Source organism: Brienomyrus brachyistius, unplaced genomic scaffold (assembly GCF_023856365.1).
Source record: "Brienomyrus brachyistius isolate T26 unplaced genomic scaffold, BBRACH_0.4 scaffold48, whole genome shotgun sequence".
In the NCBI taxonomy this organism is placed as follows: domain Eukaryota; kingdom Metazoa; phylum Chordata; class Actinopteri; order Osteoglossiformes; family Mormyridae; genus Brienomyrus; species Brienomyrus brachyistius.
The window spans coordinates 2036090-2051428 of NW_026042323.1; the positions used below are offsets into that span (position 1 = coordinate 2036090).

Genomic DNA, 15339 nt, shown 5'->3' on the forward strand with positions numbered 1-15339 from the left:
TTAGCTTGATACAACCGCAGAATTCACCTTAGTCACCGAGCTGCGGTACAGGAGCTGCGTCTAATAACACCAACAGAAATACTTCAAGTTCTGGATTTCAAGGATGTCAGAGGAGAGTTTAAGGCAAACTCTCAAGAGGATCTAATTATCCTGGACAGGCTCAAGGAAGGTATAAAGAAAAACTACCAAGGACGTTATGAAATGCCACTTCTTTTTATACAACGGCCACATTTACCTGATAACAGGCAGCTTGCTGAAGTCAGGCTCAGACATTTAGGGCGTAAATTCTGAAAGGATGAGAAATATAAACAAGATTACACTGCAAACATGAAGGATATCATTGAGAGAGGTGATGCTGAAGAGGTCCATGATTTTGGCACTCATGGTGAACGATGGTTCATTCCCCACCCTGGTGTCTACCATCCAAAAAAGCCAGATAAGTTGTGTGTTGTGTTCGACTGCTCTGCAAAGGACAATGGTACCAGCCTAAACGAACATCTACTTCCAGGTTCAGACATGATTAATAATCTAACTGGCGTTCTCATAAGGTTCTGGCAGCATCACATTGCTCTGACATGTGACACAGAGAAAATGTTTCATCAGTTCCATGTCAAGGAGAACGACCGCAACTATCTGCGCTTCCTATGGTGGAAAGATGGAGACATGAGTCCACAGCCAAAAGAATACCGAATAAAGCAACATCTTTTTGGATCAGTATCGTCTCCTGGCTGTGCAAACTATGGACTTAAACGTTTAGCTAATGAGAGCAGACACTCATCCATTAGGGTCCCACTTTATTGATAGAGACTTCTGCGTGGATGATGGAGTCACAAGCATGGAAACTGTGGAGAAGCCATTCAGTTAGCACAGGAGGCAAGAGCGGTATGTGCAAAGGGTGGTCTTCGTCTTCACAAGTTTGTGTGAAACACCCATGCTGTTTCACAGAGCACACCCTCATGAGAGCGTGCTGCAGATGGTAAGGCAAAGGAAATCACTTTCAATGACAGCCCCCTGGAACGAGCGCTGGGGATTCAGTGGAAGACAGAAAGTGATTGCTTTAAGTTTAAGATCACTCTAAAGGAACCACCAATGACACGGCGTGAAGTACTGTCTACCATTGCTTCTATATTCGATCCTCTTGGGTTCCTTGTTCCATATTTCCTTAAAGGGAAAAGGATCCTCCAGGAAATGTGTCACCAAGGTACTGGCTGGGACGACCCACTGCCAGAGGAGCTGGAGAGCTGGCAAAGGGACCTTGTCAAGTTAAAGACTATGAACATAGATAGATACTGCTTACCTCTCAATTTTGGAAGGGTTATGAGGAGAGGTTTACACCACTTCTCTGATGCAAGCACCTTAGGGTATGGTCAGCGCTCCTATCTGAGAGTCAAGAATGAGAAAGGAATGGTCCATTGTGCTCTCATCATAGGAAAGTCCCATGTAGCTCCCACAAAGGTGACCACCATACCAAGGCTAGAATTATCAGCGGCAGTAGTCTCAATTACAGTCAGCAATATGCTTAGAGAAGAGCTTAGCTATTTGAATGTGGAGGAGTTCTTCTGGACTGACTCCAAAGTAGTTCTGGGCTACATAGATAATGATGCATGATGCTTTCACATGTTCGCAGCCAATAGGGTTCAGACATTTCGCCACAATACAAATCCTCAACAATGGCTTTATGTGCCACGCCCAGTTCATCCGATCCTCGTGTGTTGCCACACCCCCTCATCATCCACGTGTGCTTCCCCGATCGTGCCCAGCTGTTTCCTGTTATTTTCGGCTTGTCTTGTGTATTTAGTCCGCGTCTGAGTCCTTCTTCCCCAGACTTGTCATTAATGTTAGTTAATGTTAGTTACTCTGAGTTTGTTGCCATCTGCCTTGTCTCTCCCGTTCCCTAATAAACCCTGAATTCCCTGCCTGCCTCATCTTTCCCCGCTTCCTGCTCGCCCGTCCAACTGCGCAACTTGACCTCATATCTCAACGGAAAAGAATCTAGAGGGAAAACCATAAATGAGTTGTTTTCCTCAAATTGATTTAGTGCTTCTGTGTTCCTCTGGAAACAGGAAATACCGATAACAACAGATGTAGTATTGGAACCTCTAATAGGTGATCCAGAGGTGAGAAGAACTGGAACACTGCATACAGGGGTGTAGTGCTGCTGACCGCTTGTCCGAGTTCTCATCATGGTTGCAGGCTACTAAGGCCATTTCATGCCTTTTGCGACGAGTTAAAGGAAAAATAAATGGCCCCGCTAATGTAAGTGCATTGGAAAGTGCAGGGCGTGTCATCGTCAAACACCTCCAAAGGCAGGTATACAAGCAAGAAATAACGTTACTGAAAAAGGGAGGTCGGCTGCCAGATCATCCCAAGGTGCAGCACCTACAGTAGATGCCTTTTTAGATGCAGATGGCAGAATCAGGGGGGAGGAAGGCTCAGTCGATCATCCTTCTCCAACTTACTCAGACACCCAGTGATCTTATCAAAAAACCATCATGTGACTAAGCTGATAATTAGTCATTATCATGAAAGAGTAAGACATCAAGGCGAGGGCTTTACCATCAATGAAATCAGATCCAATGGCTATTGGACTCCTGGAATAAGCAGAGCAGTTGCATCTTTTATCCGGCAGTGTGTCACTTGCCAGAGACTCAGAAGACCTGCAGAAGGTCAAAGGATGAGTGACCTTCCAAAGGAAGGTGTAGAGCCCTCCCCACCTTTCTCATAGTGTGGCATGGACTGTTTTTGGTCCCTTTACCACTAGAGAGGGAAGAAAGCAGCATAAAAGATATGGTTTGCTTTTCACTTGCTTCTGCTCACGAGCGATCATAGTGAAATGTTAGAGGTTATGTCCACTGGTGCCTTTATAATTGGTCTGAGATATTTCATTGCAATTCGTGGTGCTGTTAGACAAATCCAATGTGATCAAGGCACCAACTTTGTGGGGGCAAAGAATGAATTGAACAAAGCTTTACAAGAACTTGACACTCCCAGACTCACCACCTTTCTATCCGAAAACCATGGTGATTTTGTTCTCAACGCACCTCACTCCTGTCACGCCGGAGGTGTGTGGGAGTGCCAGATAAGGACCATAAGGAGTGTGTTGGACTCCACATTATCATTGGCCTCTTGCAGACTCAACGGTACTTCTCTGCGAACGTTGTTTTATGAAGTCATGGTTATAGTCAACAGTCTCCCACTTACTGTGGACAACCTGTGCAACCCTGATAGTATGGAACCACTCACAGCCAATCATCTACTTACAATGAAGTCCAACATGGCTCTACCTCCACCAGGGAAGTTTGTTAGGGAGGACCTTTATGGACAAAGGAGATGGTGCAGAGTACAGTATCTGGCGGAACAATTTTGGAGTCACTGGAAAGGGAGTATCTCCACATTATTATTGCAAGACAGCGTTGGCACACACCGAAGAGAAATGTACAAGCGGGAGATACAGTGATGCTTGTGGATGACTGGTTACCCAGATGTGAATGGAAACTGGGACGGATTTTAGAGACTGTGACTGATGAAGATGGACTGGTAAGAAAGGGTAAAATATGTATAGGAGATAGGAGACTTAGCGAGAAAGGGGAACGCCTTGGTAAGCTGTCAGTGCTAGAACGTCCAGTGCAGAGGTTAGTCTTGTTATTAGAAGCTACTTAAGTACATTTCACTGATGTTTATGCTTTATTTACCAAATGATACAGATTTGAAAATTATTTGTGTTTGTGGGTATTGCTTGGAACACACGTAATTTTGGTGGGAGTGTAAATAACCCCAAGGTTTGACACGAGACTAATTAATGTTACAAAACATTGTACAAAAGTTGCGTATTGCATATTTTTTAATATACGTTTGTATTCTGTATTCATTTGTATACATTCATTCATGCTTATGTAGTTTTATTTAGTGGGACCCCTTTTTTTGAGGGACTTCCGGTTTTTTCAGTTACCAGAACATCGTTAAGCTAAGCTAAGCGGAGAACATGTTTGTCTTTTGCTTTATGATATTTTGTAAATGGTTTAAGCCCCCCCCCCCCCCCCCCCCGGTAAACGCACAAGCTCTTACGTTGGCTACGTTTTTTTTGGTAATTAATTTATTTTAAATAAATCGTGAACCATCAGTCAAGTCTTTCGGCCATCAATCGGAGGGGAATGCTACAGAGGAGTATGATGGATTCAAAGATTTAGTATCTACTAAAGGAAACACATCAAAAGCGACCCAAACCAGAAAAGACGGCTGGCAAAAAGTGTCTGACAAATTAAATGTGTAAGTAGTTTTTAGTTATTGTATTTATCACTTGAATGTAGTATTATGTTTCCAGTGTTTCATCATTCTTTTATTGTCATAATTACAGATCAAATAGAAGCACAATCATACAGGACATGGGAACAAGTTAAAGTGAAGTACAAACACAACATTTCATTCATATATATATATATATATATGTTTGTATGTATGAGTTTGTGTGTGTATGTATGTGTTTGTTGATTTTACGTATATGAATGGCGAGGCCATGACTGAACCCATTTCCATGCACGGACACTATTAAGTCTGTGAGCTAATCCCTGTTTATGCAGAACAAACCTGCTCTGAGCAGGTTTGAGGATTTGGATGTGCTGCTATGACAACACATTCAGTAAGACTTTCGAAAAACCGTGCCAAGTGCCCCAGGCGGCTGGCGTCTGCCAAGTGCCCTTTGGCCTGACTATAGACCCAGAGAGACCTGCATGCTAGTGGGCTGTAACACTGTTACCTCTCAGGGCTCTTTCTCTTACACCCCACAGGGGGGCGCATTTCATGACTTGCACTATAAATGTTGCGACACACAGCTTCTAATGTCCTGAGGCCCCAGGGCACTGGCCCCACTGGCCCGGTCCATAACCCAGCCGAGGCTCCAGGGGGCGCTATCTTGGGGCACCTTCAGCCACCGGCTCATTACCCCACCGTCAGCTAAGAAGCTTTCCTCATAGCTTGTATGTGTCTCTGTGCCATTTGACTGAGAGTCTGAATGTCATTAACAGTGTTTGTTTAAATGCACATTTACCTTTGATCTGTAGGAAGAGATCCCTCAAAGATTCTGATTCGTTGCTTCACTGACCAGTCACTCTTCAGGGAAACACAGCTGGGTACAGGGGAGTCTGCTCTCTCCATCAGGACACTGTGGGCAGCGAGAGGAAACAAACCCTCGTGGTATAAATATAATTCATACAATGGGGACAGTATCACACTGCTGTTTAGCCTTCTGCTCTGCCTTCATGTACTTTGATATGCTTTGTAGCTCTTGATGTAAACAGACTTATTTACAGTCAGCTTTTAAGGAAATTGTCTCATCTAAAATTTTGATATTATATGAAACTTTTAGTATGACCGTTAAAAACCTCCCCAACTAGACTTGACTGATGTTCCTTTTTACCTGTTTATATATGTTTTTGTTTGTTTGTTTAGTTTTGTTATGTGGCCATTTTGTATAGGAGGGATGGTCTGTTACTCGCCTCTAGTATAAAAGAACTGGCTGATTGTGGAAGAAGACGGTGAAGACAGAAGATGGCGAGGTCTTTTTATGAAGCTACACATATTAAAGTGCTGCCCACTGACCAGCCCCAGCTAGGAACCCAGTTTACTTTTATGTTCTGGCCTGACTATAGACCCAGAGAGACATGCATGCTAGTGGGCTGTAACACTGTTACCTCTCAGGGCTCTTTCTCTTACACCCCACAGGGGGGCGCATTTCATGACTTGCTCTATAAATGTTGCCACTCACACCTTCTAATGTCCTGAGGCCCCAGGGCACTGGTCCCACTGGCCCGGTCCATAACCCAGCCGAGGCTCCAGGGGGCGCTATCTTGGGGCACCTTCAGCCACCGGCTCATTCCCCCACCGTGAGCTAAGAAGCGCTACTGGGCATCTTTCCTGCCTGCTGCCGTTAGACACCATAATGCCTGCTGTCGATGTGCAGCCCCCACAGCCAGCCTTATCGTCCCATTTTTAATGTGGTAAAAGCTGCTCTCTGTTTTTAATCATATAAATAACATATATTTCTATTTATATGTATTTATTGAACAATATTGTATTTTCAGGATTTTTCCATTATGCACTGTGTACTTCTTAAACTTGTTAACTTACAGACATTTTGTTTACTTCTATAAATGTTTACTCACTTGCACTATTTCTGCTGTCTTTGCACGTTGTCTTTGTTTTACATTGTATGTTTGTATCTGTGGACTTTGTTGCTGAACGCAAGAGAATTTAACCCAGGAATCAACAAATCATCTTATTTGATACTCGGGGGATGAGAACCACTACAGTGTCACATTAATTATGATCTGAATCAGCAAGTATTTAAACGTCACCTTTGGCAAAGAAACCTGTCATGCCCGGCTCGTCCGCTCCTCGTGTGTGCCACGCCCCCTGATTACCCACGTGTACTTCCCCGATTGTACCCAGGTGTGTCTAGTTACTTTGATTAGTCCTGTGTATTTAAGTCCTGGTCTCCCCGGTTTCCCTTGTCCGTCATTGATGTCAGTCAGCGTGAGATGTTTCCTGTTCCTGTCTCGTTTAATAAATCCCCGTTCACCCTGCTTACTGCCCGCTCGTCTGCCAGCGCGTTCACCCATTTCCCGGACGATCGTGACAAAACCAATAGTCTTTCTCTTTTTTTGTCTGATGATAGTAGTTTATTGTTCAAGCCACACATTTCGATTAAACATGTTAAACTAAAGCCTTCGTCTGAGTATAATCTAATGAATTCATGAGAGTGAAATTATTTATTATCAAAACAGAAACATCCGTCTCACGAGACGACAATCTATTGTCGAGTCATTCTTTAATGGACATACAGGGGGAAACAGGCAAACCAGTTTTTTCCAGCTCTGTGCTGAGGACTGAAATTTAAAATCCACTTTGTGATTAAATAACTTCCAATCCCAGCTCGCAGAAAGTCAGGTTTTACAGTAATCCTCATCCATTTACCTCAGATGTTATTTATATAGAATACAGACAAAACTTTTAAATTGTCAAGGTGATGGAATCTGTTAAAGGTAAAAATTGCTGCATTCATTATAAATATGTTATTTCCTCATAGCTTGTATGTGTCTCTGTGCCATTTGACTGAGAGTATGAATGTCATTAACAGTGTTTGTTTAAATGCACATTTACCTTTGATCTGTAGGTAAAGGTCCCTCTCTGAAGAGAATTGGTTTATCCATTGATGCGTCACTCTTCAGGGAAACACAGCTGGGTACAGGGGAGTCTGCTCTCTTCATCGGGACACTGTGGGCAGCGAGAGGAAACAAACCCTCATGGTATAAATATAATTCATACAATGGGGACGACATCACACTGCTGTTTAGCCTTCTGCTCTGCCTTCATGTACTTTGATATGCTGTGAAGCTGTTGATGTAAACAGACTTATTTACAGTCAGCTGTTAAGGAAATTGTCTCATCTGAAATTTAGATATTATATGAAACTTTTAGTATGACCGTTAAAAACCTCCACAACTAGAATTGACTGATGTTCCTTTTTACCTGTTTATATATGTTTTTGTTTGTTTGTTTAGTTTTGTTATGTGGCCATTTTGTATAGGAGGGATGGTCTGTTGCTCGCCTCTAGTATAAAAGAACTGGCTGATTGTGGAAGAAGATGGTGAAGACAGAAGATGGCGAGGTGGGAGTGTAAATAACCCCAAGGTTTGACACGAGACTAATTAATGTTACAAAACATATTGAGTTGCGTATTGCATATTTTTAATATACGTTTGTATTCTGTATTCATTTGTATACATTCATTTATGCTTATGTAGTTTTATTTAGTGGGACCCCTTTTTTTGAGGGACTTCCGTTTTTTTCAGTTACCAGAACATCGTTAAGCTAAGCTAAGCGAAGAATGTGTTTGTCTTTTGCTTTATGATATTTTGTAAATGGTTTAAGCCCCCCCCCCCCCCCCCCGGTAAACGCACAAGCTCTTACATTGGCTACGTTTTTTTTGGTAATTAATTTATTTTAAATAAATCGTGAACCATCAGTCAAGTCTTTCGGCCATCAATCCGAGGGGAATGCTACAGAGGAGTATGATGGATTCAAAGATTTAGTATCTACTAAAGGAAACACATCAAAAGTGACCCAAACCAGAAAAGACAGCTGGCAAAAAGTGTCCGACAAATTAAACGTGTAAGTAGTTTTTAGTTATTGTATTTATCACTTGAATGTAATATTACGTTTCCAGTGTTTCATCATTGTTTTATTGTCATAATTACAGATCAAATAGAAGCACAATCATGCAGGACATGGGAACAAGTTAAAGTGAAGTACAAACATGACATTTCATTCATATATATATATGTTTGTATGTATGAGTTTGTGTGTGTATGTATGTGTTTGTTGATTTTACGTATATGAATGGCGAGGCCATGACTGAACGGATTCCCATGCACGGACACTATTAAGTCTGTGAGCTAATCCCTGTTTATGCAGAACAAACCTGCTCTGAGCAGGTTTGAGGATTTGGATGTGCTGCTATGACAACACATTCAGTAAGACTTTCGAAAAACCGTGCCAAGTGCCCCAGGCGGCTGGCGTCTGCCAAGTGCCCTTTGGCCTGACTATAGACCCAGAGAGACCTGCATGCTAGTGGGCTGTAACACTGTTACCTTTCAGGGCTCTTTCTCTTACACCCCACAGGGGGCGTATTTCATGGCTTGCACTATAAATGTTGCGACACACAGCTTCTAATGTCCTGAGGCCCCAGGGCACTGGCCCCACTGGCCCGGTCCATAACCCAGCCGAGGCTCCAGGGGGCGCTATCTTGGAGCACCTTCAGCCACCGGCTCATTCCCCCACCGTGAGCTAAGAAGCTTTCCTCATAGCTTGTATGTGTCTCTGTGCCATTTGACTGAGAATCTGAATGTCATTAACAGTGTTTGTTTAAATGCACATTTACCTTTCATTTGTAGGAAGAGATCCCTCAAAGATTCTGATTCGTTGCTTTACTGACCAGTCACTCTTCGTGGAAACACAGCTGGGTACAGGGGAGTCTGCTCTCTCCATCAGGACACTGTGGGCAGCGAGAGGAAACAAACCCTCATGGTATAAATATAATTCATAAAATGGGGACGGTATCACACTGCTGTTTAGCCTTCTGCTCTGCCTTCATGTACTTTGATATGCTTTGTAGCTCTTGATGTAAACAGACTTATTTACAGTCGGCTTTTAAGGAAATTGTCTCATCTAAAATTTAGATATTATATGAAACTTTTAGTATGACCGTTAAAAACCTCCACAACTAGACTTGATTGATGTTCCTTTTTACCTGTTTATATATGTTTTTATTTGTTTTTTTAGTTTAGTTTTGTTATGTGGCCATTTTGTATAGGAGGGATGGTCTGTTACTCGCCTCTAGTATAAAAGAACTGGCTGATTGTGGAAGAAGACGGTGAAGACAGAAGATGGCGAGGTCTTTTTATTAAGCTACACATATTAAAGTGCTGCCCACTGACCAGCCCCAGCTAGGAGCCCAGTTTACTTTTATGTTATGGCCTGACTATAGACCCAGAGAGACATGCATGCTAGTGGGCTGTAACACTGTTACCTCTCAGCGCTCTTTCTCTTACACCCCACAGGGGGGCGCATTTCATGGCTTGCACTATAAATGATGCCACTCACAGCTTCTAATGTCCTGAGGCCCCAGGGCACTGGCCCGGTCCATAACCCAGCCAAGGCTCCAGGGGGCACTATCTTGGGGCACGTTCAGCCACCGGCTCATTCCCCCACCGTCAGCTAAGAAGCGCTACTGGAGATCCTTCCTGCCTGCTGCCATTAGACACCACAATATCTGCTGTCGATGTGCGGCCCCCACAGCCAGCCTTAACGTCCCATTTTTAACGATTAAAAATTTTTTATCTATATTTATTTACTGAACTATATGGTATTTTCAGGATATTTTCTTTGTGTTCTGTGTACTTTTTGAACTTGTTATCCTACAGAAATTTCATTCACTTCTAAAAATGTTTACTTATTTTTGCACTGAATCAGCAAAATTTAATTGTCACCTTTGGCAAAGAAACCAATAGTCTTTCCCTTTTTTGTCTGATGATACTGGTTCATTATTAAGCCACATTGTTCCATTAAACATGTTAAACTAAAGCCTTCGTCTGAGCATAATCTAATGGATTCATGAGTGAAATGATTTATTAACACAGAAGCATCCGTCTCGCATGTTGACAATCTATTGTTGAGTCATTCTTTAATGGACATGCAGGGGGAAACAGGCAAACCAGTTTTTTCCAGCTCTGTGCTGCGATTGAAATTTAAAATCCACTTTGCGATTAAATAACTTCCAATTCCAGCTCGCAGAAAGTCAGGTTTTACAGTAATCCTCATCCATTTACCTCAGATGTTATTTATATAGAATACAGACAAAACTTTTGTTTAAATTCTCAAGGTGATGGAATCTGTTAAAGGTAAAAATTGCTGCATTCATTATAAATATGTTATTTCCTCATAGCTTGAATGTGTCTCTGTGCCATTTGACTGAGAGTCTGAATGTCATTAACAGTGTTTGTTTAAATGCAAACTTACCTTTGACCTGTATGAAAAGGTCCCTCTCTGAAGTGGAGTCGTTGATCCATTGACCAGTCACTCCTCATGGAAACACAGCTGGGTACAGGGGAGTCTGCTCTCTTCATCAGGACACTGTGGGCAGCGAGAGGAAACAAACCCTCATGGTATAAATATAATTCATACAATGGGGATGGCATCACACTGCTGTTTAGCCTTCTGCTCTGCCTTCATGTACTTTGATATGCTGTGAAGCTCTTGATGTAAACAGACTTATTTACAGTCAGCTTTTAAGGAAATTGTCTCATCTAAAATTTAGATATTATATGAAACTTTTAGCATCACTGTTAAAAACCTCCACAACTAGACTTGATTGATGTTCCTTTTTACCTGTTTATATATGTTTTTGTTTGTTTGTTTAGTTTTGTTATGCGGCCATTTTGTATAGGAGGGATGGTCTGTTGCTCGCCTCTAGTATAAAAGAACTGGCTGATTGTGGAAGAAGACGGTGAAGACAGAAGATGGCGAGGTCTTTTTATTAAGCTACACATATTAAAGTGCTGCCCACTGACCAGCCCTAGCTAGGAGCCCAGTTTACTTTTATGTTCTGGCCTGACTATAGACCCAGAGAGACATGCATGCTAGTGGGCTGTAACACTGTTACCTCTCAGTGCTCTTTCTCTTACACCCCACAGGGGGGTGCATTTCATGGCTTGCACTATAAATGTTGTGACTCACAGCTTCTAATGTCCTGAGGCCCCAGGGCACTGGCCCCACTGGCCCAGTTCATAACCCAGCCGAGGCTCCGGGGGGCGCTCTCTTGGAGCACCTTCAGCCACCGGCTCATTCCCCCACCGTGAGCTAAGAAGCGCTACTGGGGATCTTTCCTGCCTGCTGCCGTTAGACACCACAATGCCTGCTGTCGATGTGCAGCCCCCACAGCCAGCCTTAACGTCCCATTTTTAATGTGGTAAAAGCTGCTCTCTGTTTTTAATCATATAAATAACATATATTTCTATTTATATGTATTTATTGAACAATATTGTATTTTCAGGATTTTTCCATTATGCACTGTGTACTTCTTAAACTTGTTAACTTACAGACATTTTGTTTAATTCTATAAATGTTTACTCACTTGCACTATATCTGCTGTCTTTGCACATTGTCTTTGTTTTACATTGTATGTTTGTATCTGTGGACTTTGTTGCTGAACGCAAGAGAATTTAACCCAGGAATCAACAAATCATCTTATTTTATACTCAGGGGATGAGAACCACTGCAGTGTCACATTAATTATGATCTGAATCAGCAAGTATTTAAACGTCACCTTTGGCAAAGAAACCTGTCATGCCCGGCTCGTCCGCTCCTCGTGTGTGCCACGCCCCCTGATTACCCACGTGTACTTCCCCGATTGTACCCAGGTGTGTCTAGTTACTTTGATTAGTCCTGTGTATTTAAGTCCTGGTCTCCCCGGTTTCCCTTGTCCGTCATTGATGTCAGTCAGCGTGAGATGTTTCCTGTTCCTGTCTCGTTTAATAAATCCCCGTTCACCCTGCTTACGCCTGCTTACTGCCTGCTCGTCTGCCAGCGCGTTCACCCATTTCCCGGACGATCGTGACAAAACCAATAGTCTTTCTCTTTTTTTGTCTGATGATAGTAGTTTATTGTTCAAGCCACACATTTCGATTAAACATGTTAAACTAAAGCCTTCGTCTGAGTATAATCTAATGAATTCATGAGAGTGAAATTATTTATTATCAAAACAGAAACATCCGTCTCACGAGACGACAATCTATTGTTGAGTTATTCTTTAATGGACATGCAGGGGGGGAAACAGGCAAACCAGTTTATTTCCAGCTCTGTGCTGAGGACTGAAATTTAAAATCTACTTTGCGATTAAATAACTTCCAATTCCAGCTTCCAGAAAGTCAGGTTTTACAGTAATCCTCATCCATTTACCTCAGATGTTATTTATATAGAATACAGACAAAACTTTTGTTTGAAATCTCAAGGTGATGGAATCTGTTAAAGGTAAAAATTGCTGCATTCATTATAAATATGTTATTTCCTCATAGCTTGTATGTGTCTCTGTGCCATTTGACTGAGAGTCTGAATGTCATTAACAGTGTTTGTTTAAATGCACATTTACCTTTCATTTGTAGGAAGAGATCCCTCAAAGATTCTGATTCGTTGCTTTACTGACCAGTCACTCTTCGTGGAAACACAGCTGGGTACAGGGGAGTCTGCTCTCTCCATCAGGACACTGTGGGCAGCGAGAGGAAACAAACCCTCATGGTATAAATATAATTCATACAATGGGGACGGTATCACACTGCTGTTTAGCCTTCTGCTCTGCCTTCATGTACTTTGATATGCTTTGTAGCTCTTGATGTAAACAGACTTATTTACAGTCAGCTTTTAAGGAAATTGTCTCATCTAAAATTTAGATATTATATAAAACTCTTAGTATGACCGTTAAAAACCTCCCCAACTAGACTTGACTGATGTTCCTTTTTACCTGTTTATATATGTTTTTGTTTGTTTGTTTAGTTTTGTTATGTGGCCATTTTGTATAGGAGGGATGGTCTGTTACTTGCCTCTAGTATAAAAGAACTGGCTGATTGTGGAAGAAGACGGTGAAGACAGAAGATGGCGAGGTCTTTTTATTAAGCTACACATATTAAAGTGCTGCCCACTGACCAGCCCTAGCTAGGAGCCCAGTTTACTTTTATGTTCTGGCCTGACTATAGACCCAGAGAGACATGCATGCTAGTCGGCTGTAACACTGTTACCTCTCAGCGCTCTTTCTCTTACACCCCACAGGGGGGCGCATTTCAGAAGCAGATCCATCCATTTTTATGCTGATCCAGACCAGATGATTCCTGCTGAGGCCTCTGTGAACATGAAGGGTAAGTAGATACATAGATAAATACACAATATCGAGTACTCAGCATTTTTACATCAAACTGATGAATTGGGTCTCCATTCTATTATATTCCATGTGTAGAATTACACAGTAAAGAGGTTTAGTGCAAAATTTGAATGCCACATTCTTTCATAAATATATGTATAAACATCCTCTCATGGAGCCGACACCTTATCGTGGTGGAGGGGTTTGTGTGTTCCAGTGATTCCAGTGTTCCAGCTTTATGCCCCTGGTAGGGTCACCCAAGGCAAACAGGTCCTGGGTGAGGAACCAGACGAACTGCGGCTCATTAGACCCCTTATGATGAGTAAAACATGGATTCACGTTTTCCCCCCCCGGGTCACGGTCCTCCCCCCCTCCCAGAGCCAGGCCTTTACCCATGGGGCCTGGTCGGTGTGGAAGAAATTTCTCTAAGTCCGATGTTTAAGTGTTTGACAGAACTTTATTATTCGATGAGCTCAAAGGGAACAGACACTCAGCAATCATGCGTCTCGTGTTCTGCTCCTCGAACAACAAGTGCATACATCTCTTATAGCCAAAAATGCCGTCATCAGATGGTTCAAAGTAAAGGATCAGGTGTCTGTAGACACCAGGCACTTCTGCTTATTGAGGCTTGCTTATCAGCACAGAAATTCCTTTGCGGTTTCATACTGAGTCGAGTTAAATTTATCCAATTACCCAATTACTTTTATCTCACTGCCAGGTCATGCTGACCCGGGCCCTTGCTGAGCAAGCTGTATTATGGCAAACGTTAGTTCCTTCATAGAAAATAGAAATCCCTTTACTTACAGTAAGCAAACTTGCATTAGTACATTGTGCTTGATACATCAGACTGATTCAAGTGAGATTATATTGTTTCAATCATTATAGGTAAATCAACAACACATTATAAACTCAATTGTTAATTACTGATTAGGTAATGCATTTTGCATAATTATTTATATTCCATTATTCATTACTGATTAGCATAATCAAGAATTTTCTATCACATTGGGCACAGCCTGAAGAAGGCACGTGGGCCCCCCCTCCAATGGGCTCACCACCCATAGGAGGGGCCAAAGGGGTCGGGTGCAGTGTGAGTTGGATGGTGGGCAAAGGCAGGGACCTTGGCGGTCCGATCCTCAGCTGCAGATGCTGGCTGTAGGGACATGGAATGTCACCTCTCTGTTGGAGAAGGAGCCTGAGCTGGTGTGTGAGGCTGTGAGGTTCTGACTAGACTTTTATGGACGGAATTTCTTGGCAGAGCCAGGGCGTTGAGGGTGTCCAGTTTGGTGACTTTTTGCAGATGATGTGGTTCTGTTGGCTTCATCAGACCGTGACCTTCGGCTCTCACTGGAGCACTTCGCATTTGAGTGTGAAGCAACTGCAATGAGCATCAGCACCTCCAAATCCGAGACCATGGTCCTCAGCCGGAAAAGGGTGGAGTGCTCTCTCTGGGTCGGGGATGGGGTCCTCCCCCAAGTGGAGGAGTTTAAGGATCTTGGAGTTCACGAGTGAGGGAAGGATGGAGTGGTAGATCCAAAGATGGATCGGTGCGGCGTCAGCAGTAATGCGGGCACTGCATCAGTCTGTCATGGTAAAGAAGGAGCTGAGCCAAAAGGCAAAGCTCTCGATTTGCCAGTCGATCTACGTTCCTACCCTCACCTATGGTCATGAGCTGTGGGTAGTGACCAAAAGAATGAGGTCGCGAGTGCAAGCGGCCGAAATGGATTTCCTCCGCAGGGTGGCTGGGATCTCCCTTAGAGATAGGGTGAGAAGCTCGGTCATTCGGGAGGGACTCAGAGTAGAGCCTCTACTCCTCCGCAGGGTGGCTGGGCTCTCCCTTAGGGATAGGGTGAGGTGCTCGGTCATTCGGGAGGGAC

The 15339-nt window shown here is 43.0% G+C and overlaps 1 protein-coding gene across 10 annotated transcripts in view; it reads right to left on the bottom strand.

Annotated features, from left to right (window-relative positions):
• The window catches only part of LOC125723387 (protein NLRC3-like), a 39268-nt gene that overhangs the window by 19741 nt on the left and 4188 nt on the right, over positions 1–15339 (bottom strand). For 2 of the 10 annotated variants that reach the window (XM_048999967.1, XM_048999962.1), the window contains exons 2-5: positions 13344–13445; positions 12701–12814; positions 8936–9049; positions 5045–5158 (exon numbers count right to left, since the gene is read on the bottom strand). In XM_048999967.1, coding sequence (XP_048855924.1) covers positions 5045–5158; positions 8936–9049; positions 12701–12814; positions 13344–13405 — 404 coding nt within the window. In that variant the 5' untranslated portion in view covers positions 13406–13445. Of the gene's footprint in view, positions 1–235; positions 289–5044; positions 5159–8935; positions 9050–9583; positions 9651–10572; positions 10687–11215; positions 11327–12700; positions 12815–13343; positions 13446–15339 lie in introns of those variants that run through there. The other 8 variants (XM_048999963.1, XM_048999964.1, XM_048999966.1 and 5 more) reach the window with 8 other exon arrangements.